General features: G+C 47.0%; 1 protein-coding gene across 5 annotated transcripts in view; it reads left to right on the forward strand.

Annotated features, from left to right (window-relative positions):
* IQSEC2 (IQ motif and Sec7 domain 2) overlaps positions 1 to 23892 on the forward strand; it is a 76405-nt gene that overhangs the window by 35845 nt on the left and 16668 nt on the right. For 3 of the 5 annotated variants that reach the window (XM_011383440.2, XM_011383441.2, XM_023525040.1), the window contains 2 exons: positions 20898 to 21159; positions 22150 to 22551. In XM_011383440.2, coding sequence (XP_011381742.1) covers positions 20898 to 21159; positions 22150 to 22551 — 664 coding nt within the window. Of the gene's footprint in view, positions 1 to 1300; positions 1521 to 20897; positions 21160 to 22149; positions 22552 to 23892 lie in introns of all 5 variants that reach the window. The other 2 variants (XM_011383442.2, XM_023525039.1) reach the window with 2 other exon arrangements.

Consider the following 23892-nt stretch of genomic DNA (forward strand, 5'->3'; position numbering starts at 1 on the left):
ATGATTTCAGAGTCTCTTATAAGAAGAGTCTCAGATTCCAAGATTTTGTAAGGTTCTGAGATTTGGGCATCCTCAAATTTGCAACAAATGAGACAGTGGGCAGCTGGCCTGGCCTGCAGCCACATCTCTGGGCCTCTACTTGGGCTCTTGAATGGATAGGCCCCGACCACAACCTACCTGCCTTCAGGGGCTTGTGGAGCACAGGGGCTGGCTGACCTGGAAGAACCAGCTCCGCTCCCAGCATCTGCCCTGTGCTGGGTAGGGCAGGGACCTCGGCCTCGCTGCCCTACTGTCCCTCCTCTCCCTTTCCATTCTCTGGACTTCGATCATGGGAAACAGGAGGCAGATGGGCCTTTGGACCCTGAACTAGGGGTGGGGACACAGCGCTGGGGGGGCGGAGCATGGGCCCTGCCCTGGGCTTGGGGGGCGCAGCAGCACTGGCCTTGGAAGCAAAGACTCCTGCTCCTCTGAACCACCCTGTCTTCTGGCTCCCTGGGCCCCACCTGCCCACTCACCCCACCCACTCACCCCCTAGTCCCATTCTGTCACCAAGACTACTGAAACCTTGTCAGCTCTCCTCCGCCCTCACTTCTCCTCTCCTTTGCTTTAGTACTCTCTGCCTCTCCCTGTCTTCTCTCTGTGTCCTTTGTCTTGCCCTTTCTCTGTCTTCCTCTTTCTGTCTTTCTCCTTTACTGTGTCATCCTTTCCTTGTCTCTTTCAGTTTCTTGCTGTCTCTCTCCCTCCTCTCCTACAGTGTTTCCTCTACCCACCTGGCTTGGGTTCTTCCCACTCTTCAGACCCAGAGCTCTCCTCTCTCCATCCCTCCCTCACTTCTTGTGAGGGGTCTTCTATAAGGGGGAGCCCCCATACATTTTTTGCCCTTCTCTCTCACCCCGCTTCCTGCTCCCCTCTTCCCTACCCTTGTGGCGTCTGGTGTGAGGAGGGCTCCCTTCCCCCTTCCTTGCTATGGTGTCCCAGTGTCTCCGTGGCCAGGGTCCCCACGGAGTCACCTGGGACACAGGAGGCCCAGCCCAGCTCTTTTGTCTCTGCTGCCCCCTGTTGTCGTTGTGTTCTGTTTGTGGTTCGAGTGCCGTCCTCTCTTTCTTGACTTTGTGGTTTTTTCTTTTTTTCTTCCTTCCTTCCTTCCTTCCTTCCTTCCTTCCTTCCTTCCTTCCTTCCTCCCTTCCTTCCTTCTTTCCTTCCTCCCTTCCTTCCCTCTCTCCCTTTCCTCCCTCCCTTCCCTCCTTCTTCCCTCCCTGACTCCCACCCCTCCCTATCCTCCACCATCCATTCCTTCCAGTCTTCCCACCCCCTCCACTCACTCTTGCCTCTTTGTCCCCTTTCCCCACCCTGCCTCTCCCCTCCCTCCCTGTCTCTCTCTCTCTGTCTCTCTCTTTCTCTCTCTGTCTCTCGCTGTCTCTCAGGTCCACAGCGTCTCATACTCTACACCAGTATTGCTGTCCTACTCAGGTCCTTGACTCCATGAAGCTTACCCCCTCAGGCAGGCTGGCAGAGAGCAGGTAAGAGCTAGACCCATCCCTCCCCCAATCCTTCACCCTTCCACACAAATATACAATATCATTGCCAGATCCCCGCCCCACCTCCCTCTAGCCCCTGGAGTGATTGTGGAATGGGTGTCTGTGCGTGTAAGAAGAGTGACAAGGGGACCAGGTCAGGAGACCAAAGAGGACATTCAGAATCTGTTTGTAGTTTGTCCTTCCTAAAAAATCCTTCCCTAGACACCTGTCCCCCAAAATGGGAGTGGTTGGTCCTAGCAAATGTAACATTTGAGCTGTTTCGAAGGATGAGTAGGAGTTTGCCAGTTGGACAGGATGGGGAAGGGTGTTTAGCCAGAGGGAACAATCTATTAACACTTTTGAAGAACAGTATTATTTTCAAGTTAATTTAAAAACACATTTTATATTTTCTATAATGCAATAAAATGAAATATTAATAACAATGGCAGAAAGACTGGGCCCATTTGAAAGTTTTAAAATATTTGTGTTAAAGAGGAAAAAAGAATGGAATTTATGGAAGATTTAGAATAAATGTCAATGAGAATAAAATGTATCAAAACCTATGGGATATGACCATGTGGGTTCCCAAAGGAAAACGCTTTTACTAGAGAGCAAGACAGCTTAAATTAAATGAATTAGTTACTCAAGACAGCTTAAATTAAATGAACTAGATTCTTACTCAAGAATCTAGAGTAAGAACAACCAAAAGAAATCAGAATAAAGTACTTACTATAGATAAGACCAGAAATTAATTAAATAGAAAACAAAAGATTTGATAAACTAAGAGGTAGTTTTTGAAAAGACCAGTAAAGCGGACAGACCATCCTTTGGCAGAAACGTCTGAGAAAAAGGCAAGAAAACATCAATAAAATAAGGTATGATGAAGAGATTTAACCACAGATTCTGAGGAGAAGAAAGAAGTCATAAGAAAATGCTTTGTATAATTTTATACCAATGAACGTGAAAATCTAGATGAAATGGGTGGTTTTCTAGGAAAATATAAATTACCAAATGACTTAAGGAGTGGCAAAAAAACCTGAACGTCATAGAACAATATAGAAGAAATTTAAAAGATGGCCCAAGTTTTCTCCTTAGAAATGGTACCAGGCCCAGTTATTATGGAAGTGCTGATACGATGGGAGTTCTATTAAATCTTGAAAGATCAAATACTAGGAAAAGATTGACAGTTTTTTAGTTCATTCCAGAAGGAGTAGTATAACTGGACAGGTTTAGACAGAAAAAGAAAAAAAAAAAAAAAGGAAAACTATAGCCTAATCCCACATGTTAATATAGTAACAGATATGTTAATTATCAAACTGAATCCATCAATGTATTAAAAGAAGAATGTCTCATGACAAGTGAAGATTTGTCCCAGGAGTGTAGGGATTGTTTAACATTAGGAAAGATGTCATTGTAATTAATTATATTAATAGATTAAAGAGAAATGATCTTATAACTGTCTCCATAAATGCTGAAAAAAATAATCTGATAAAATAACATATTCATTCTTGATTTAAAAACTCTTAGAAAGTGTCTTAGTTATCTCTTGCTGCATTGGGTAATTTGTTACACAGCGATAGATAACTAGTACAGTAAGCTAGGAATCAATGAAAACTTCCTTAACTTGGTAAAGATTTTTTGTCAAAAACCGACCATAATCATGAAATGTAACAGAGAAGTACTAGATAAATTTCCATTAAATCCAGGAACAAAATAAGGATGACTGCTATCACTGTCACTAACTATTGATTTTTCTGGAAGTTTAACCAATGGGATTGAAAAAAGAAATAAGTGGTATAAATATTAGAAAAAAAGAATCGGCGTTAGCATGATTCGAAGATGACATAGTTGTCTACTTAGCTAATTAAAGAGAATAAAAGGAAAAATTATTAGAACTAATAAGAAAATTTGGTGAGATGCTAGTAGATACAAGATAAATAAATATACATCCAAACTATTTGCTTCTCTGAATACCAGCAATAACTAAGTAGAAAACATAATAGAAAAAATTCCATTCACAATAGCAAAAAAAAAATTATAAAATTCCTAAGAATTTACAAGAAATGTGAAATAGTTTTAAAAATTTCATCAAAGACTGTAAGAAGACTTGAATAAATCAAGAATCCTATTCCGTTACTGGATAGGAAGATTCAATATGGTAAAAATGACAATTTCCCCCTAATTTGGTCAAAAGGTTCAGTGCATTTTCTCATTAAAATTTCAGTGCTATTTCCCTTGAGCATTGGGCTATTGGGTTTTGAGGTTCATTTGGAAAAGCAAATGCCCAGGAATAAATAAGAAAAGTTTTAAAAAGAACAATAAGGGGAAGACTTGCCCTATAAGATACAATAAACTTACCATAAAGCTGCAGTAGTTAGAAATATTATATCATCACAGAAATGGAGGAGTACATAAATGGAACAAAGTAGAGAGTATAGAAAGAAATCCATATATTCATAGAGGAATTTAATTTATGATAAAGAACACATTTCAAATCATTGGGGAGTCAGTAAATGGGATGGGACTGTTAGCTACCATTTGAGAAAAAAAATAAGTCAAACTGCTACCTCATACAAAACAAATACGAAAAAAGAAAACTGGAAACATGCCAAAGGAAAGTCCAGAATATTAGAGTAGAGAAGCTTTTCTGAGCATGACTTAAAAACCCACAAGCCATAAAGTGAAGAGCAATAATTTTGACTACATTAAAATTAAGAACTTCTGTGTGGAGAAAGATACTATATACAAAGTTAAAACATAAACAAGAGGATAGAAGAAAGTATTTGTTACATAGATATCAGGCAAATGTTAGTGTCTCTGCGTATATCTATATCGTATCCAGGAAGTCCGTAAGAGAAAGGTGTGCAACCCATTTAAAATGGAGAAATGACATGGTTTGACAATTCAGAGAAGAAATAGATAATTAGCTAATGAATGAAAAAAAAAGATATTCAAGCTTACTAATAGGTAAAGAAATGTAACTAAAACAACAATGAAGTACCAATTTTAAAGTACTAGAATTTAAAAGATGGAAAGGGTTGTGAGGCAACAGAACCTCTCACATACCTTGATTGGAGTGCAAACTGGTACCATTTTTTTAATGGGACGATTAGTTGCTACCAGAATCTTAAATGTCATATACGTCCAAGCCAGGAACCAAGTCTTGTAGCTAGATTTCTCTAAGGTTGTACTACTTAGATGGACCCCAATTTGGCCAGCCAGAGGCCTTTTCTAAAACACCTCAATCCTTACTGTAAACATAAGCCATACTGTGCAACTCTTTATCACATACCCTCAAGGATAGCATTCTCAACCAACCCTTAATGAACAATGACAACATGTTATATGCACCCTGTCACAATTTCAAAGCATGATGTATTCTTCTCAAAACAAAGACAGGATTACAAGTAGGAATACTCTTTTATTTTTAACCAGTCTGCAAAAATGTTAAAGCAACAGGAATAACTTTTATCCACATTTTAAATAAAATGTGCATTCCTTTGGCCTAGCAATTCAACTTTTAGGGATCTGTCCTTCAAAACTACTTTCAGACATATGCAAAGATCTTCATTGCAGCATTGTTTGTAATGGTGAAAAGTTAAGACAACCTAAATGTCCATCAGTAAGGAACAGCTTTTCCTTCATGATCTACCCATAATATGGACTACTCTGTAGAAGATCAAAAAAAAAAAAAGATATATCTCCATATACAGGCGTGGAAAGATCTTCAAGACTTATTGTCATATGAAAAAAGCAGAACAGGGCTTATGGTATGATCCCATCACAAGATGATCTCATCTTGTGAGGAAAACAAAACTCCCATAACAGTAATGACAACACATTATACCCACCCTGTCACAATTTCAAAAGTACTGGCTTTTTTTTTTTTTTTCGGTCACATTTCCTTACTTTTATTAACTCATTTCCCTCCTTCTCTACATCTTTTTCCTGTATCCAACTGTTCAGATATTGCTTTTCCTTTTAATAAGTAGCTCGAATACTGCCATCCACCCCCCGCCCCACACACACACACCCCCCAGTTCATTTAGCAAGCATTTGTCCTGCCTGCTCTCGGTTAGGCTTTGTGCTGAACCTTGGTGGGATATAGGAATGAACTGTATCTGGTTCTACCGTTAGCTCAAGTCTGGAAGGGAGAAAGACACACAGACAATGGCAGCATAGTATGGTTTGGAATGGGACAGAAGTAGGCTCAGAGAGCTGCCAGAGGAGGGGCGCCCTGACCCTATCTGTCCCCTACAGGAAGGGACATATGTATTGTGTCTTGAAAGAGTAATAACTTTCCTTCTTCCCCCAAACCTGCCAAAAATGGATGCCCACTTTTTGGCTTTTCCAAGTGGGATGACCTAATGAGGGGAAATGGTTGAGTCAGTATCTTTATCCAAGTTCAAGTTTGGCCACTTACCAACTCTCTGACTTTGGGCAAGCCATTTAACCTCTGAGACTTCTGTCTCCTCATCTGTGTAATGAGGATAATGCCTACTTACCTTTCAGAGCTGATTTTAGGATTGGAGATGATACACGTAAAATTCCTGAGTGACTATCAACTTTTGAAGGGTAGAGACTACCCATGTCTTGTTTTCCTCATGACCAAGTGTGTAGCGTTAGATTGGATCTAAAAGCTGTACATGTCTGAGGTTGGTTCTGGAGCAAATGATGAGCCTGACCATAGTGGGGCTTTGGGATGAAGAGGCTCAGAGTAGTACATGGGATGGAGGGGATCTCTTCAAAAGTAAAGAGAGCCAGGTGCCTGGTATTGGCATGAAGATGATACAGGAGAGAAAATTAAAGCAGGTGGCCTTGGGAAATGGAGCCTAGGCAGGACATTCTGGCCTTGGTTCTTGGTCCTGTTCTTTTGAGGATACCATCTCTCAATTTCATAGTCCAGAGCAGGGAAGCATGGTGGACCAATACTTGTGTTGGTGCCAACGTGTCTCAGTTTCAGTGCTGACCCTGTCACTCACTAGCTTGATGACCTTAAACAACTCACTTCACATCTCTGAACCTAGCTCCTTAACCGTTAAAAAGGATACAATACCATGAACATCATGGGGTTTATTTATTGAGGAGTGGATGAGATCATAAATAGAATTCACCTCCCTAAGTGCCTGGTACATGATGAATACTCAGAAAAAGTTTAGCATTTATTAGTATGCATTTCAGTAGACACTTATGGAGTTCTGCTGTGGTAGAACTCCCAGGGCCTATGCTGGGTAATGGTTCTTGCCTTCCACAAGTTCCCAGTCAGTTGGGGAGACTAAGAAGAGATATTACAGAGGAGAGCACAGGGGGCTGCGGAAATCCAGAGGAAGGGATCTGGCCCTGTCTAGGCTGGTGCAGTCAACTCAGCCTGAGAACTGAATCTTAGAGGGTGAGTAAGAGTTAGCCAGGGACAGAAGGGTAAAGCGTTGTAAAACATTCCAGGCAAATGGAACAGCATATGCAAAAGAGCCTGGATGTAATTGGGTAGGGCCAGAGTTTCTTAACCTTGAGTGCATGAAATTTAATAAAAAATGTGTATTTTTTGTCAGGGAGATGTTTAATGGATTTCATTAAATGCATAAAGGGTTTGTGTTGCCCCCAAACAGTTAAGAACCAGTGTTGCTGGTGACAAAGTATCATGTGAATGGATTCTGAATAGGAGAGAAATTTAGTAAAATTTATGATTTAGAAACATCACATTAGGAATATGAAAAATGGATTGTATGCATGGACGCCAGCTGGAAGGAGCAAACTGGAGTATTGGCATAGAAGAAATGGATTTGAGCAGGGCTACTGTGTTGCACTACTCCAGTGGGCACCATTCACATGGAAGCATTTTAATTTCAAATTAGGAATCTAAATTCTTTGAGAGTTATTAATGAGATAGACCCAATAGAAGATAAGAGAAAGGGAGGAGGCAAGGATGAGTCGGCATTAGCAGAGGGCCAGAAGGACGTGAGTCCAGGGTAATAAGGAGGAAAAGGGAACCTCTGTTAGTGCTCACCCAGCGCCCAAAGTCTTTGGTCTCAGACATGATTACTACCTTCCATCCTATTCTTAATACGCGGAGATCCTGAGGGACATTGAAGACACTTATTTCTCTATGGATTTTGGAGAGGAATTGTTTCTGGTTTATGAGTTTTCTGAAAAAAGTAGTGTTTCAGCCAGTCATTCAAAGTCCATAAAGACTTCGAGAGATGGAAGTGGGAGAGGATGTTCTGAGAGTGTACGCAAAGGCCTGGAGGTGAGAAATGGTGAAACTAAACATTGGGGTGGAAGGGGCGGGGTGCAAAAGTTAGACATGCTTCAAACAGTTGTCTGGGGAGTTCAGGCTTCTTTTTCTTTTTTTTTTTTATGGTAGGCAGGTGGAGAGCCATGAGCAATTTTTGACTGGGGAAAAATGACATGATCAGATTAGCACTTTAGAAGGAAAGGAAACTAGGGAGGTGGTTGGGAGGAAGAGAGGACTGGAGTTAGAGACTGAATACATAATGGAGTGTGGGGGGTAGAGATACCAGGGTGGAATTCACAGTGAGTTGCAGTGTTCAGGCCTGGCAGTGCATTTATTCATTCAACAAATATTTATTGAGTGCCAGGCACTATGCAGGTGATTAGGGCTATGACATTGAACAAAACAGATGTCTGTCTTGATACATCTCACAATGGGTGAGACAGATAATCAATAAATAGATAACTAAATATATAGACTGTGTCTGGTGCCACACCTATCTGGGGACAATGTTCCAGGTAGAAGGAACATCGGTGCAAAGGCCCTGAGGCAAGAGTATGTTCATTATGTTTGAGGGATAGCAGGGAGACCAGTATAATTGGAAAGTGAACAAGGGGAAAAAGGAGGAGAAAATAACATATCAGAGGCCAAACGAGGTATACATAGCCTTCAGGAACTATTTAGAAGGTATAATCAGCAGGATTTGGTGACTGGAATTGCTAAGGGAGCAGGAAGAATCCAGGATGACTCCCAGGTGTGTTCTGGGTATGAGCGACTAGGTGGATGGTGGTGCCTTTCACTAAGTTGGGAAATGCAGGCGGATGGGTTTGCAGTGGTAAGACACTAAGTTAGAGGTCCCTGTGAGCTCTGAAGGCCGTAAGGGCTATCCCGATGGAGCTTCCAGCAAGCATTAGGCTTGATGGGTCTGGTACCCAGGAGGGAGACCATGCTAGAGAGAGAGCTGCAGGCGTCCTCAGCCATACCTGAAGTTACGGAATGGAATAAGATCAGTGACAGTGAGTGTGGAATGAAAGAGGAGAGGATGGGAGCAGAACTGGGGAAGAAGTACCAACACATAAGGAATGGGGAGAGGAAGAGGAGCTGGGGGTGGGCAGAGAAGTAGGAGGAAAATCAGCAGGGAGTGGGCTCGCCGAAGCAGAGGAAGGAAAGAGCCCTCTGTGCCCAGGAGGGGCTCGTTAAGAGTGGCAAATGTTACAGCTGGGGGAAGTAAAATGAGGGTGGGAAAGAGTCTATTGGCTTTAACCACTAGGAGGTCCTGGGAGACCTTACTAAGAACAGTTTCCGTGGTGTGGTGGGTGCATGAGGCAGATTGCAGTGGGTTGAAGAGCTCGTGGGAGGTACTGAAATGGAGATGGCCAGTGTAGACAAATTTCTCAAGAAGCTTAGCTGTGAAGAGGAGAGAGGGGCAGCGATTGCTAGAGGGAGATGTGGGGGCAGATAGAGGGTTTTTATCCCAGATGGGAGATACTTGAGCTTCTATAAATGTTGGTAGGAAGGAGGCACAGAGAGGGAGAGGATGAAATACAAGAGGGAGAGGGGATGATTGCTGTGGAGGAGGTAGCAGGGGTGGGCTCCAGAGCCCAGGCAGAGAGACTGGCCTTAAATAGCATAGGGGCCCTCTTTTTCTTACAGGGAAGGAAAGCAGAGGTGGTGGTTGTAGTTGTTGGGGGTAGGATACAAGGAATTGAGGGGATTGGTGAAAGAAATGTTCAGGAAAGTTCAAAGCAACAAATGGAGATATCTAACCCAGGACATGGATGCTGGAGCTAGGAGGAAGCAAAGAATACTTCTGGTTGGGAGTTAGGGAGGACTTCCTGCAGGAAGCAGCATTTGAGCTGAGCCATGAAGTTCAAACAGGATTTCAATAAGCAAAGATCTGTGCAGAGGGAAGAAACAGAATCAGCAAAGGGATAGCGGTGTGAACATGCTGGACATGCCGATGGAATCATGAAGAAACTAGTTTGATGAAGGCTGGGCATGAATGAGCAGGATAACGTTGATGCCACTGATAATGACAGATAATAATGGTTACCATGTGTGAAGCCCCAAACCTATCTTGTGGCAGGTGCTTTACATGCTTGAATTTATTTAATCATACCATGCCCTGCAGAAGAGGTATTTCCTCATTTTACAGATAAGGAAAATAAGTCCAAGAAAAGTGAAGAGATGGACCCAAATTTACTTAGCTAGTAGGCGATAGGGCTGATAATTCAAACCCCTGCCTCTCTGACTGTAAAGCTCGTGCTTTTTTCAGCAGACAGGAAAGGCCAGGTGAGGCCATATGGTGGGGGAGCCTCGAATGCCAAATTGAGGAGTCTAAACTTTATCCAGGAAGCAATGGGGAGCCAGGGTGGGTGTCTGAGCAAAGAAGATTCATGCTCGAAGGTGGGCTTTAGGAAGGCTAATGTGGTCCAAGAGAGTAGGGAGAAGAAATCAGGAAGTGGCTGCAGTGTCAGGGTGGAGGGTAGCAGAGGCCTGGCCTGGATATGAGGGGAATGAGCAGTGGGCCTAGAACATTATTTGTTCCTCATGACAGCTTTGAGAGTTGTGAAGCTTTCTTCTCCTTTTATAGATGAGGAATGGGAGACTCACGAAGGGTGAGTTACTTGCTCAGGACTTGAGCCCTGGTTCATGTGGTTTTGCTGACTCAGTGACTCTGTGGAACAGTGTTTCGAAGGGAACTCTGAGTAGGGGAGAGTGTGCATGCATGGATGTGTGTGTGTATACGTGCGTGCACACGTGCATGCTTGTCTGTCAGATGGACAGCAGTGCCTTCCCTTGCCTATCCTCTTTCCTTCCCATCTCTTCCCAATCCTCTAGTTTCCTGGATTCCATACTTACTGCCTCCCCAAGCCAAGGGGTCTGGGAGTGGGCTGATACTATTCCATTGGGTCTCCCCAGGTCAGGCTTTTCACTCTCAAGGCACCTGGTCACACCTCCCTACCCGCCCCCCATCCCTATTGTGTGTCCATCCACCCCACTAAACTAGTCCAGCTCCAGTGAGTGCCACATGCAGACCGGCCCCTGGTACCATTCCTCTTGTTCCTACAATGATTCCTCCCCACCTCTGTGGTGCTTCTGTGTGGGTGTAGACAGTCACCTTGAGAATTAGATTCAGCTCACAAGCATTTGACGTATGTTCCAGTCCTTGCAACAATCCTGTGGGGTTGGCATATGAGCCTCATCTTTGCAGATGAGAAAACTGAAGCTCCAAGAGGGGGCAATAATATGCTTGGGCAATATAGCCTGGAAGCACTTGTAGAGCTGGCATTGGAACCCAGATCTGTTTGCTTCCTGAGCTGTGGGCTTTCCACACTCCATTTCTAAGCATCTTCGATTTTCCCAACTTTGAGCCTTCTGGAAATACAAATTTTCGTCCTTCAAAGACAGGGTGGATTTCTAGAACTAGTGCCAAGTTCACCCAAAGATCCTGGTGGGATGAGTCAGAGACTTGGAGCTCCGGGAACTCCGAGTTTAAATCCTGACTCTACTGCCCACCCAGCTATGTGACCTGGAGCAGGTTATCCACCATCTCTGAACTTCAATTCTCTCACCTCTAAAATGTCGAAGAGTTGTTGAAGAAGGTTAAATGAGATGATGTATGCAAAGTGCCCCAGAAAGCAGGTTGCTACTATTTAAATTCAAATGAGGGTTGGGCCCCTGTAAGGTCAGAAGTGGAGTTTATATACTCTAAGCAGGACCTAAGAGGGAGCCCAGCCTGGGTGTCAGGAGGGATGTCCCAGGAGAGGACCAGCAACGGGCTCTTCAGACACCGAGTTAGGTGTGGCCCTGGATAATCCATCACACTTGCCTCCCCATTCGGACCCCCATCCTAGTCCCACCTCCCTGGTTCCAGCCCTTCATGTATCTCCCCTGCTCTGCAAACTAATGCCTCTGCCTCTCTCTGTCACCCGCCGCCTGTGGCCTCTACCCTGCCCTTCCTGGCCCCAGGGAAGAGGAGGAGGAGGAGACTGAGGAAGAGGAAGAGGAAGACGCTCATCAGTTCTGCTGTCCGGCCTCCGAGTGCAGCAGTCCCTCCTCTCGATAACTGAGAGGACAAGGGTCATTTTCTATGCAGAAGCAAAAGCCTTAACCAGCTCCCCTCCACTCCCCCCCTGCCCCCCCCCGGGATCCCCCATGGGACCTTATCCCTGCTTCAAGAATCAGATGGACAAGCATCGTGTCCCTTCCTCCCCCAACTTCTTGGAATTCCCATCCCCACTGCTGTTTCCCCTGGACTCCAGGCCCCAAATTATAAAGACTGGAGCCCTAGGTCTGACTAAAATATGGGAACAGCAGAGTTTGGAGCTTGGAGCTTGGAACGGGAACCGTCCTGCACCCACACCCTACTCCCCGCTCCCCAGGCACCCTGGAGCCTGCCACTCCTGGAGAGGTCTCCAAATGACATCCCAAGGACCTACCTCTGTCCTCTGTGAGCACAAACAGAGATGCAGGGTGCCTAGGGCTCAGAGGACCAGAGAGGGCGGGACCCAGCCTGCCTAGTTCCTCGTTGCTCGTTTCTTCGCTATGGCCATCGCTGCCATCTCCTCCACTGCTTGAAGGCCTTGTCCCATGCCCCTGGCCACTCCCATAGTGCTCTGTAAATACGATCAGGAAGAAAAGACCTTTCAGAGTACGTGTTGCTGTGTACAAAGGAATTTCCATCAATAAAAGCTGATCTCTTCTCTCTGTCTGATGTATGTTCCACCCCACCCCCGTTTTCCTCTTCCTGTCCCCGCTAGGGCCTTACCTGCTTCCCTATCCAGGGCTGGGAACAGGGGCTGGGAGAGAAAGTAGGATTTGATTTGCGGTGCTGTCAACACCCAGAAGGCACTCAATAAATAAATGAGTGGTGTGGCACTCTCGCCATAGGCACGCCTGTTGCCTTCTCCAGCCCATCAGTCTGAGGCGGCATGAACTGGCCAACTCAGACATGTCAGTTGGCTTCTTTGCTACCTGATTCCCCCGTGTATACAAGGAGGAGAGAGGCTTGACCAGAGGATCTCCAAGGGCTCCTCCAGCTCTGACATTCTGTCAGTCTGAGATGCGACAATTTTAAGAAACTATGAATTTAAAATATGATAATTCAGTGACGCATGCCATGCAATCCTGTGGTTTCTATGTCTACAACGATTTTTGGATTCTCCAATCCTATAGTTTTAAGATTTCATGATTCTACCATTAAAAAAATTCTGATGGTGTAATTTTAATATTCTGAGATGTTAAGAATCCTTAATAATATACTTTCAAGATTCTGATTCTACAACTTTAGGGATCTCTGAATCTGAGGGGAAGTGTTTTCCCCCAGATGCAGCGACCGTAAATATTTTCTGCACCTGCCAGAAGCTGTTCCTAAGAATCCCTAGAAGCTGTTGGCAGGAGAGTGAAAGGTGTCCTTACAGGCTGTAGAACCCACATCTTCTATGATGTATCTGTGTTAGGAGCAAAGCCAGGAGACCCCCAAGGGGGTTCATACCCTGATTTTCTCTTTCTGAGCCATTGGCATTAGACAAATCTGAGTTTACCTCTGGTTCAGCTGCTTACTCTCTGCATAAACTGGAGCAAGGATTTTCTTCTCCTTGAGCTTCGTTTACCTCCTGAGTACAGTGAGGTATCTCTGTACTTGGTTAGGTATCTCCATTTGTTGCTCTGGGCTGTCATGAAGATTAGCAAGAAAACACAGGGAGCCCAGCGTAGGGTCCGATGCGCGGTTAGGTAAGTGTTCAGTGATTGGTGGCTCTTGTTTTGATTAAGGCCCAGGTGAGGGTCCCTCCTCTCCTTTCTTTCTTCTCTCCCTTCAGCATCCCCATCGCATTGATTGCATAGTTGTTCCAGAGGCTCACCTCATTTCCTCACTCGTTGTTTCACTCGGTTACTCAACTTATCTACTTATTCACTCATTCAAACTCTCATTTATTTCTTCCTCCCTCTGTTCCTCTGTCCCTCCCTCTCTTCCTCTCCCTCTTATTTACTCTTCCAGAAGGCATTGCTTTAGCATTTATTGTGTGCAAGGCTTCAAGCTAAATATTGTGAGGGATCAAAATTAAGATAGTGCCTATATTCTCCATCAGTTCTCTATTTCCCAGGCAAGATGAGAAATCCTTTGGGGAAGTAAGCAGGGTGCGAAGGGTTGAAATGATTGAGCAGAAACGGCTTCAGTGATGAGCAAAATATGTTCCTGGCCCAAAGAGGAAGGAGTTGTCAAGGTGGACTGTGGGGTGACGTTCAGGACAGCTTTCTGGAGGGGGTGGAGCAAGAGTGGAAGGCCGGGAAGGGTTCGAATAGGTGACGAGAGGTGAGGAGACATTACAGGAGACAGAGCACGAACAAAAACTTGTGGAGAGCTCCAGGGTTGTATTCGGGAATGGTGCATAGATTGCTCTGTTTGACTGGCTCTACAATGCATGTGGGTCTAGGTGACCTGTGGCTAGGGAGTGGGAGAACATTCTATCCTTCATTTGATTGGAGATAGAAGGAAGTAGGGTGTAGGTGTTCAACTAAATGGAGGGACAGGGCAAGTCAAAGTCAGATGGCCGTGGTGGGAGCCATGGCGTAGGCAACTGAATTGGCTGAGGGCCTGTGCTGTGGGAAGTGGGAACGATTCTATCAGTTGTAAGGGAAAAGTTTATGCCTGTGCATATATGTGCATGTCTTTATATGAGGCCGACAGGTCTAACAGGAGTGAGAGACTGTGCAGTGGTATGTTTCTGAGGGAATGTAATTGTATGAGGCTGGGTGCAAGGAATTTTGAGTGTGTGAGGTCGACTGAGTGAGGTGGCAACTTTCTGTGCCTGGTAGGCTCTCTGAGTGTGCCCGGTGGAAATAATCACAAGACTGGGTGTGGGTGGCTTTGGAGCATGTGTTTGGGGCTCTGTTTTCTAGGGTGACATTCGTCAGCCAAGATGGTCACACAGACACACATTACTGCTACCTGTGCTCTTAGGGGACCAAGGTGGCTGCTGAGTGCTTACTGTGTGCTGGGCCTTGGCCTGGGCTTGGAGGGTCCACAGAGGTGAATCACACCAGCCACTGCCCCTAGGAAACAGGAGCAGGATGAGAGATGGACACTTCAATAGAGAATCATAATTTAACTGGACATAAGTACATGTGCCATGAGTGTGCACAGGACACAGAGAAGGGAATAGCTGACCCTGTCAGGTTTGGGGTGGGGGTTGAGTGAGTCAGAACCGACTTCCCAGGAGGCCTTGCCTGCCTCCGGTGCTGCAAAATGCAGATGAGCTTACCCAGACTGAAGGAGTGTGTGGATGAAGCAGAGATGGAGGGCATCCTGGGCATGAGCACGGGCATGGTGATGCAGATCAGCTCACAATAGCCTAAGAAGTGGAAGTAGTCTGCTGTTCCTGATGTCTAGGAGCTTAAAGGTTGGGAAGAGGAGGTTGGACAGATTCAGCGAAAAAGTTAAAAGTGGGACACTGGCCTGGAAGGTAGAGGACTTGGATTCTCATCCTGTGCAACCCTGGGCAAGTCACTTTGACTGTTGGGGTCTCATTTTGCATCTGTGTGGTTGGAGGGTTCATAAAATTCATCACAGTTCTGTGGATCTTCTACCCTCAGCCAGCCAAACATTGCTCTCATAGTCAGGCAGTTCTGCCTACTCACCTCAGGCTTTCCAGCTTCCTCCTGGGTTGCTTCCTCATGCACACACTCCGCAAATATTTACACAGACTCTGGCCCTCTGTGTTCCACTGTGGGAAGGCATGGGGACCTGAAAAGTGCAGGGATTCAACCTTGAAGGGGCTGCTCAGTACAGGGCAGTGGGTAAGAGCAGGAGCTTTGATTTGACTCTTGGCTCCATCACTGCTGAGCTTTGAGACTATGGGCAAATTACTTCATCCCTCAGCACCTCAGTTTTACTCATCTGCGTTATCCCCCTCAGGTGGAACAACCCAGACCTTGCAGGGTTGCTAGTGTTAGCAAAAAGTAGGTATTCAGTAAATGACAACTATTATTTTTAGGGCTGCAATGAAGCAGGGCTGGGATTCAAACCCAGTGCTGTGTGCTCGCCAGCCTGTGTTTGTCCGTTATCTACCCAGTCAGTCCTTCTCCCTTGCCAACCCCTGTGCCAAGCTGGGCTGGCCTCAGGTTTGGAATCTCCATGGCGCTGAGATTGGGCAGCAGAAATCTCTTGCAGAAAAGCTGTCAGAGAAGAGGGAGGTGACTGGAATCTCCACCCTACCACCACCACTAGGTCTGGTCTCTTTGTCCAGTCTTCCTCCAGAATCCACAGCCCCTGGCCTTATCTAAGTGCGCTGACCTCCTCATTTTGTTTTCTTGTCTCTCATTTCCGTTCCCCGCTTCCAGCCCAAGTTGCCATGGGGATAGTCCTCAGCATCCCTAGCTTCCTCTTGCCCTCATCTTATGGTATCTATAGCAACAGCCCCCACTTATTTCCATGGCAACTTCATCCGATCCCATCCCCTGCTGGCTGCCTGGATCTGGGCAGCACCAATAAAAGAAAGGAGGGAGAGATACCTCCCATTAGGAGCAGCAGCCGGGAGAGTTGGTGCCCCTGCCATGGACAGGCTACCCTGAATCCCTACAAAACGTCCTGCCCTGCTTCTCCCCATCTTAGTCTCTTGGCTCACAAGGTCTTTCACTCCTTATCTCTATCAGTTCCTCTTCGGCAAGGCCCCATTCAATAGCTTCCTCCCCCAGGAAGCCTTCAGGCAGCAGGGGAACTAGCACAGGCTCTGGGCTTTGAGTCCCTGTTCTGCCACTTCCTAGCTCTGAGACTTTTGGCAGTTGCTTCCCCCCCTCAGAGCCCTTTCCCTCACCTGCAGAGCAGGAATCCTAATTCTTCCTTCGCGTTTGCCACGCGTATTAAATAATATGCAGAAAATGCCTGATACAGGGAAAGTGCACTTTAAGTGCGAATTTATTTTTGTTCTGCTCAGCCACCCCCAAGCAGAAGGAATCTCTCTCCTGAGCAACCCCAGCACTTCCTCTGTTCCCTAGCCCTGAGAACTTTCAGCTTTTTACTGCGGTTATTTGTGTTACATGGTTTATTTCCCTGCTGCAGAGGACGCTCTCAGTTCCCCCACAGAATAGCCCAGCAGAGCACGCACATAGGTGTGTGTGTGTGTGTGTGTGTGTGTGTGTGTGTGTGTGAGAGAGAGAGAGAGAGAGAGAGAGAGAGAGCGCGCGAGCGCGAGCGCGCAAGAGCGCGCTAGAGAGCGCACTCTGAGTTAAGGGATTCATGTCTCCAAGTCCTTTTCTTCAGCAGTATGTCCATCATGAGGAGCAAGCGCGATCCTTTTGACAGGCCCTATAGGGAGCTTGTGTTTACAGCCTGACCTCCCTGCCACTCACTACTCCCTTTGCAACCAAATCGGGTAGTGAGCTCTCAAAGGGTGAATCGCCAGAGTGGAAAGCCAGGGGCAGCACGCAGCCAGAAGTGGGGAGAGGCAGTGAGATGTCTTGAAAAGACAGCCTGAGCCCTGGGTTTGCATCCTGACTTTCTCACTTAATAGCTGTGTGACCTTGAGCCAGTTTACATCACCTTCCTGAGCCTCAGTGTCCTCATCTATAAAACGGGACTAATGATACCTGCTTCAATAAGTTGCAAGGCTTCAAAGAGCTAATTAACATTCTTGCCCTGGGGATGGAAGTAACTATAGGGTCCTGTGGCAGCATAGAGGAGGGGCCTGTAAACCAACGTGTGTGGAAGGGGCAGGCAGGCATGGAAAGGCACACCTGAGAGAAATGTTGGATGAGCAGGAGGTAGGTAGGTTGGGGTGATGGGGCAGAGGGTATATGAGGTAGAGGTTGGGTCAGGAGAGCCATCCATGGCTATGGTGAGGAAGTTGGAGGTTATCCTGTGGATGATAATACCTGCAAAACCTATTAGATCTCAGCCCTCCTCTGCTCATCTCAATCAGAGAAAAAGCCAGTCTTTATTGTGGGCTGAATGCCCTTCATGATTTGGCCCCTATTACCTCTCTTATCTTATCTTCTATCACTTTCCCCTCTGTTCCTCAAACATGCGGGCACAGTCCTACCTCAAGGCTTTTGCACTGGCTCTACCCTCTGTCTGCACTGCTCTTGCCTCAGATAACCACATAGATCACTCACTCCTTTCCATCAGGGCTCCGCTTATATGCCATTTCCTCAAAAAGACCTACCTCGACCACTACATCTAAAACAGTACCTTTTATTATATTCTGTATTTTCCTTTCTAGCACTTATCTCTACCCGAAATGATAGTATATAGTTATAGTCTGCTTCTTCCACTAGAACGCCACATCCTCGATAGAACAAATCTTAAGCGTCTTGTTCACTGTTATGCTTCCAGCACTCAGCACTATGCCTGGCACAGAGAAAGTGCTTAGTTGTTTTCTGAACGAGTCAGGAGGAGCCATGGAAGGATTTCAGTGAGAGAGTGAAGTGGTCGGACTTGTACTTTGGAAAGCTCTGGCCACAGGATGGAGAATGGGTTGGAAAAGGAGACTGGAGGCTGTGGTCAAAGTTTAGGTGAGAGAATTTATTAGCAACGGCCCACCAAAGCTCATTCATTGACTTCCTTACTCCAGAAGCTTTTATTGAGCACCTACTCTGCTCTAGGCCTTGTGCTCTGTGTTAGCTAGGAGATTACCAAATTTTCTTCCCGTGCTGGGATTCTGGGAGTCATGAACGCAAATAGCTGTCACACTTTGCCAAAGCAAACCTGTTCCATAAAAAGGACAGACATGTGCTGTGTGTGGGAGCTCTAAACAGGATCAGCCATCATTTCTGGCCAGAAATGGGCTTCAGGAAGGCTTTTAGCGGTGGCATATGACCTGAATCTTGATGGAACTAGAGTGTGGGGGGATTTCTCAGATTGCAGATGGTAGAGATGATAGGGACTATATTCCAGATGGAAGGTACTGTATGAGCAGCTTTGGAGGTGGAAAGCAGAGGAGTATTGGGGAGAAACAGGACCAGGCCAGGGTGGAGGGAATGGCGGATGGGGTGGGGGATTGGCAGCCACCCCTGCAGCATGGCTTAATGTTTAAGAGCATGAGCTGTGGAGTCAGACTGTCTGAATTTTGATCCTGGCTCTACCATTAATAGCCGTGTGTGATCATAAATATGTTACTTAACCTCTCTGGGCCTCAGATTATGTGTAAGGGAAGATAAATAACAATACCTGCCTCATAGGCTTCTTTTAAAGAATCAACAAGTTATTAAATGCGAAGTGGTAAGAACAGTGCCTGACCATGTTAAGTGTTCTTCAAGCATTAGCTATCGTTACCTTGGAGATGCCTCAAATGCCACAATAAGGAACTTGGGCTATCTCTTATGGGCAGTGGGAGCTATGGATGATTCATGAACAAAGAAAGCAGTTGATCAAAATTGAGCTGGAAAAGTGTCCTGGAAGGGGAGAGATTTGAGAGGTGGTGGGCAGAATTCTGCAGTCCTCTCAAGAGAGGAGCAGCTTAGATGCCTGGAGTGGGGGCAGGGGGAAGCTGAACTGGGTCTGACTCCTGGAGGGGGTCCCTGAGGCCCAGGAGAAGAGAGAATTTGGGATAGAGGGCAGCCCCCAGTCTGTTTTTGCCTGGCTCCTGACATTGTTGCAGACTAAGTCTTGAGAGTGTGGAAGATGAACAGTGGACGGGAGCTCCCACCATGGCGGAGCCTAGCTCCAATCCTGCAGCCCAGGACCCAGCCTCCTGGGTACAGCTTTGCCACCATGCCCAGCACTCAGCCCGAAATGCTCTTCTGCAAGGCTGGCAGGCCTGTTGCAGCTCAAGCTCCTGCGCTGATAGGGAGTCCCCTCACACCCATCTCAGCTCTACTCTGCCCTGCACCCTGGCCTTTGCCAAGTAGGTGCTAGGGAGTGGCTGCTTAACCCTTTAACCAGCCAAGAGTCCCCTAGACCATTCATTATCTGGGCCCCATCTACACTCATTCCTCCTACCCCGCAACCCTCTCCAGGCCTCACCTGCCTGTCCCTCCCCTCCCGACTCTCTCTTCTGTTCTCCTGCTTCCGTAGCTCCTCACCATGCCCTCTTGGCTCAGGGCGTCGGCATCTGGGCTCTGTCGCCACCTGGGTTCCCTGGCAGCCTGGTTGCCATGGCACCATGGGAGCAGGTCTGGAAGAACAACAGCTCTGAGTAACCAGGGCGGCAAGGCCCAGTGCCCAGCTCCTGCCACTCTTCAACCTCAAGACCCCTGCCCTCCTCCCCCCAGCTGAGCAGAGGAAGCCATGAGGAGAAAAAGGAAGCTGCCCCGCAGGGCAGCTCTTTACCTGTGAGGATGCTGGATGAGAGGCCACTCCCACTGTTGCTGAGCCCTGTGACTTAGCTGTCAGGGAACCCTGGGAACTGGCCAGGCCCAAGTCCAGGCAGCTGAGGGCAGGGGCAGGGCTGCAGGGGGCAGGGCTGGGCAGGGAGGGGAGAGCCTGGATGCCAAGGATGCGGGGGTGGACTTTGGGCCTGGGGACAGGGCTGATCTGGGGTGGTGCTGGGGATCAGGCAGGAAGGAAAAACCATAGCACGAGATGTGTTGGGGACAGAGCCATAAAGGAATGGATCTGTGAGGGGAAGAGGTCTGGAGAGGGAGGGCTGGAGCTGTAAGGGAACTGGTCCATCAAGGGAAGGAGGATTTTGAGATGGAGCTGTTTGGGGACAAGACTTAGAAAAAAGAGCTTGAGAGGACAAGACTAAGCGGAAACTAGTCTGGGAGATAAGGCTGTGAGGGGACGTGGCCATGGGGAGACCAGTCAGTGAGGGGTGAATAGGACTGGGGACAGGACTGAGAAGACCAAGCATTGAGGAAAAGGAGTCTAGAGGATGGAACTGTGAGGGGACAGGGTCTGTGGGAGGGGAAAGGGCAGTTGAGGATGGGGCTGTGAGAGATGGGGCTGTGAGGATGGGGCTGTGAGAGAAGGGGAATGAGGATAGAGCTGTGAAGGCAAGGGGGCCTAAAAGGAAGGGATCGTGAGGGCAATGAGGGGACAACTTGGGGGTTATGACTCCCTTTTGGCCTTTAAGTATTGGGGTACCTGTATCTGTGAATAAGCTGGGGGGAATGATGTTGTGGGAAGGAATCTGGTCCACCCACTCTCAATCTGGCCCAGCAGGTCCGTCCTTTGTTCCTACATCCTGGCTCATCTTATCTCATCCCCACAGTGTGGAGGGTGATGCCCCAGGCAGTGACCTGAGCACAGCGGTTGATAGTCCTGGGAGCCAACCCCCCTACCGGCTGAGCCAGCTGCCCCCTACCAGCAGCCACATGGGGGGCCCGCCTGCTGGGGTGGGCCTTCCCTGGGCTCAGCGGGCTCGCCTCCAGCCAGCCAGTGTCGCCCTGAGGAAGCAGGAGGAGGAGGAGATAAAGCGCTCCAAGGCCCTATCGGACAGCTATGAACTCTCCACGGACCTGCAGGACAAGAAGGTGCAGAGGAGATGACTCTGGCTGGGAATGGGAGTGGGAATGGAGTTGAGATAGAACCAAGGGAGAAATTGGGATATGGCACTTGAGGGTGGTATCCAGAGAGGGGTAGTAAGACTGGAATGGGAGGAGACTAGCTCCAGGACCCTTCACCCTTTTGGGGACTCACTCACCACCTATCCACCAACTTTCAATTCCTTCAGCAAACACTGATTAAGTTCCATGCTGGGCACCGGAGATGTAAAGATGGATGAGACCTGGACCCAGTTCTCAAAAATCTTTGTCTAGTGGGAGAAGCTTGCACATAGGTTGACAATTTCAGAAGACTGTGCTACAATGTATTACACAAGATATCGTTCAGCTAAGTAGGGGACACAAAATACTATGTATAGAAAAAAACCTAGAAGGACATATACCAAAATGTTAATTGTGGCTATGTCTTGGTATTGGGACTTTAGGGTCCAATCTTCTTTCCTTCCTTCCTTCCTTCCTTCCTTCCTTCCTTCCTTCCTTCCTTCCTTCCTTCCTCCCTCCCTTCCATTCCTTCTCTCCCTCCCTCCCTCCCTCCCTCCTTCCCTTTTTCTCTCTCTCCTCCAGTTCTCCCTCTCTCTCTCTTTTCTTCCTCTCCTCTTCTTGCTCTCAGTTTCTTCTTCCTTCCTTCTTTCCTTCCTTCCTCCCTCTCTCCCTTCCTCCCTTCCTTCCTCCCTCCCTCCCTCTCTTCCTTCCTTCCTTCCTTTTCTGGCCTGTTTTTTCTAACTTTTTTAGAATACTGAAAATCTACTTCTTACAAATCAAAAAAGAAAACCACAATACGGTCCTGTGTGACAGGTGCTCTTTGAGATTAGAGTGAGAAGACAGCACTGAGAGCACAGCTTGGCACATTAAGGCTGTTGTAAGCAGCTAGCTGTGACTCGGTGACAGTATGGTTGAGCCCCAGGGAGACGAAGCTGCAGTAAGATTCTGACCTTGTTTCCCTCGACCCTCCCCTGCTAGGTGGAAATGCTAGAGAGGAAATATGGGGGCTCCTTCCTGAGCCGCAGAGCTGCCAGGACCATCCAGACGGCCTTCCGCCAGTACCGCATGAACAAGAACTTTGAGCGGCTCCGCAGCTCAGCTTCAGAGAGCCGCATGTCCCGGCGCATCATCCTTTCCAACATGCGGATGCAGTTCTCCTTTGAGGAGTATGAGAAGGCACAGAACCCCGCGTACTTCGAGGGCAAGCCTGCCTCGCTGGACGAGGGTGCCATGGCTGGTGCCCGGAGCCACCGGCTTGAACGGGGGCTCCCATATGGAGGCTCCTGTGGAGGGGGCATCGATGGTGGGGGAAGCTCTGTCACCACATCCGGCGAGTTTTCTAATGACATCACAGAGCTCGAGGATTCCTTCTCCAAACAGGTCAGCATCCCTGAAAAGGGCCTTTCCTCCCTATCCCCATACTCTGACTACTCCTATGACTCTTTACCTATACTTCAAACTGAAAGACGTTGCCTGACAAACATTTAAGAACGATGACTAGCTACCGTGAGTAGGGACTGTGAATTGGCAAGACAAAAACGTATATGGTTAAAACAAGCAAGTTAAAAATCTGGGTGTATAGAACACATGAGAAGATTAAAGTTCTCCTTCTTTGGAACTTGATCCACTATCAAATTAAGGCCTAACTAATAGGTGATGAGCACCTACTCTGTGCTGTGTGTGCCTCATAATGACCTGTAAGATGGAGACGGGTTACCCCGATTTTACAGAGGAAGAGACTGAAGCTCTGAGGCCCTGACAGGTGAAGTGACTTTTCTAAACTAGATTGGAACTCAGCTCTGTCTGCTTCCAAAGCCCACGCATGCCCTTTCGCTTATACCACATTCCCATGGACAAGGCTCTGGCCTGGGCACTGTGGGGGAGACAGATGAACCATGAAGGTCCTTGTTCTCAAGGGTCTCCCAAGCCAATGGTTCTCAAGGATCTAATGGCTGATATATGTGCACATGACTGTCATGAAATAGAGTGTGCTCAGAGCCATGAGAAAGGATCACATATAATCCTGTGGGAACCCAAAAGAAGAAGGGAGGACCAGAAAAGGCGTCTTTGAGAAAACAGCATTGGAGCTGGGCCTTACCAGACAGATAAGATTTCCCAGGTTAGAGATAAGTTGGCAGGGTGTTGTTTGCATAGGCATTGCATCAGCAAAAGCATGGAAGGGTAGGAATGCAGCAGGCACTGATGGTGGTGGGAAATCATTCTAGGCTTGGGTGTGTCTACACAGCTGCTCTGTGTAAATCCCAGCTCTGCCGGTTCCCAGCTGTGTGACCTCGGACAAACTGTTTAATCTTGCTGAAACATGATCAATGAAGTGGAGATAAGATCTTGTTTTTAGAATTGCTTTGAAGATTCAGTTCAGCTAATATGTACAAAACCCCCTAGTATGGTATCTGCTAAGTGCATGTTAGTTTCTTTCCTAAAATGGGGGAGGTATTTGCTTGAAATTGTTGAATGAATGAATGAATGAATGAATGAAGTTTTAAAAGAGAAGAAATCACTCTGCTCTAACCTCTGTGATCTGACCCTACCATCAGCCTGGGCATGCCTCCCTGGAGCTAGTGAAGGGGTGTGTGGGGTGGGGAGTAAAGTGAAGAAAACAAGTATTAAAGGAAAATCTAAATCAATCCCCTATTCATTCATACAACAAACACTTAATTGAATCTCTTTTCTGTGTCAATGTGTTGATCTGAGATAGAGAGC

Source organism: Pteropus vampyrus, unplaced genomic scaffold (assembly GCF_000151845.1).
Source record: "Pteropus vampyrus isolate Shadow unplaced genomic scaffold, Pvam_2.0 Scaffold518, whole genome shotgun sequence".
Taxonomy (NCBI): Eukaryota; Metazoa; Chordata; class Mammalia; order Chiroptera; family Pteropodidae; genus Pteropus; species Pteropus vampyrus.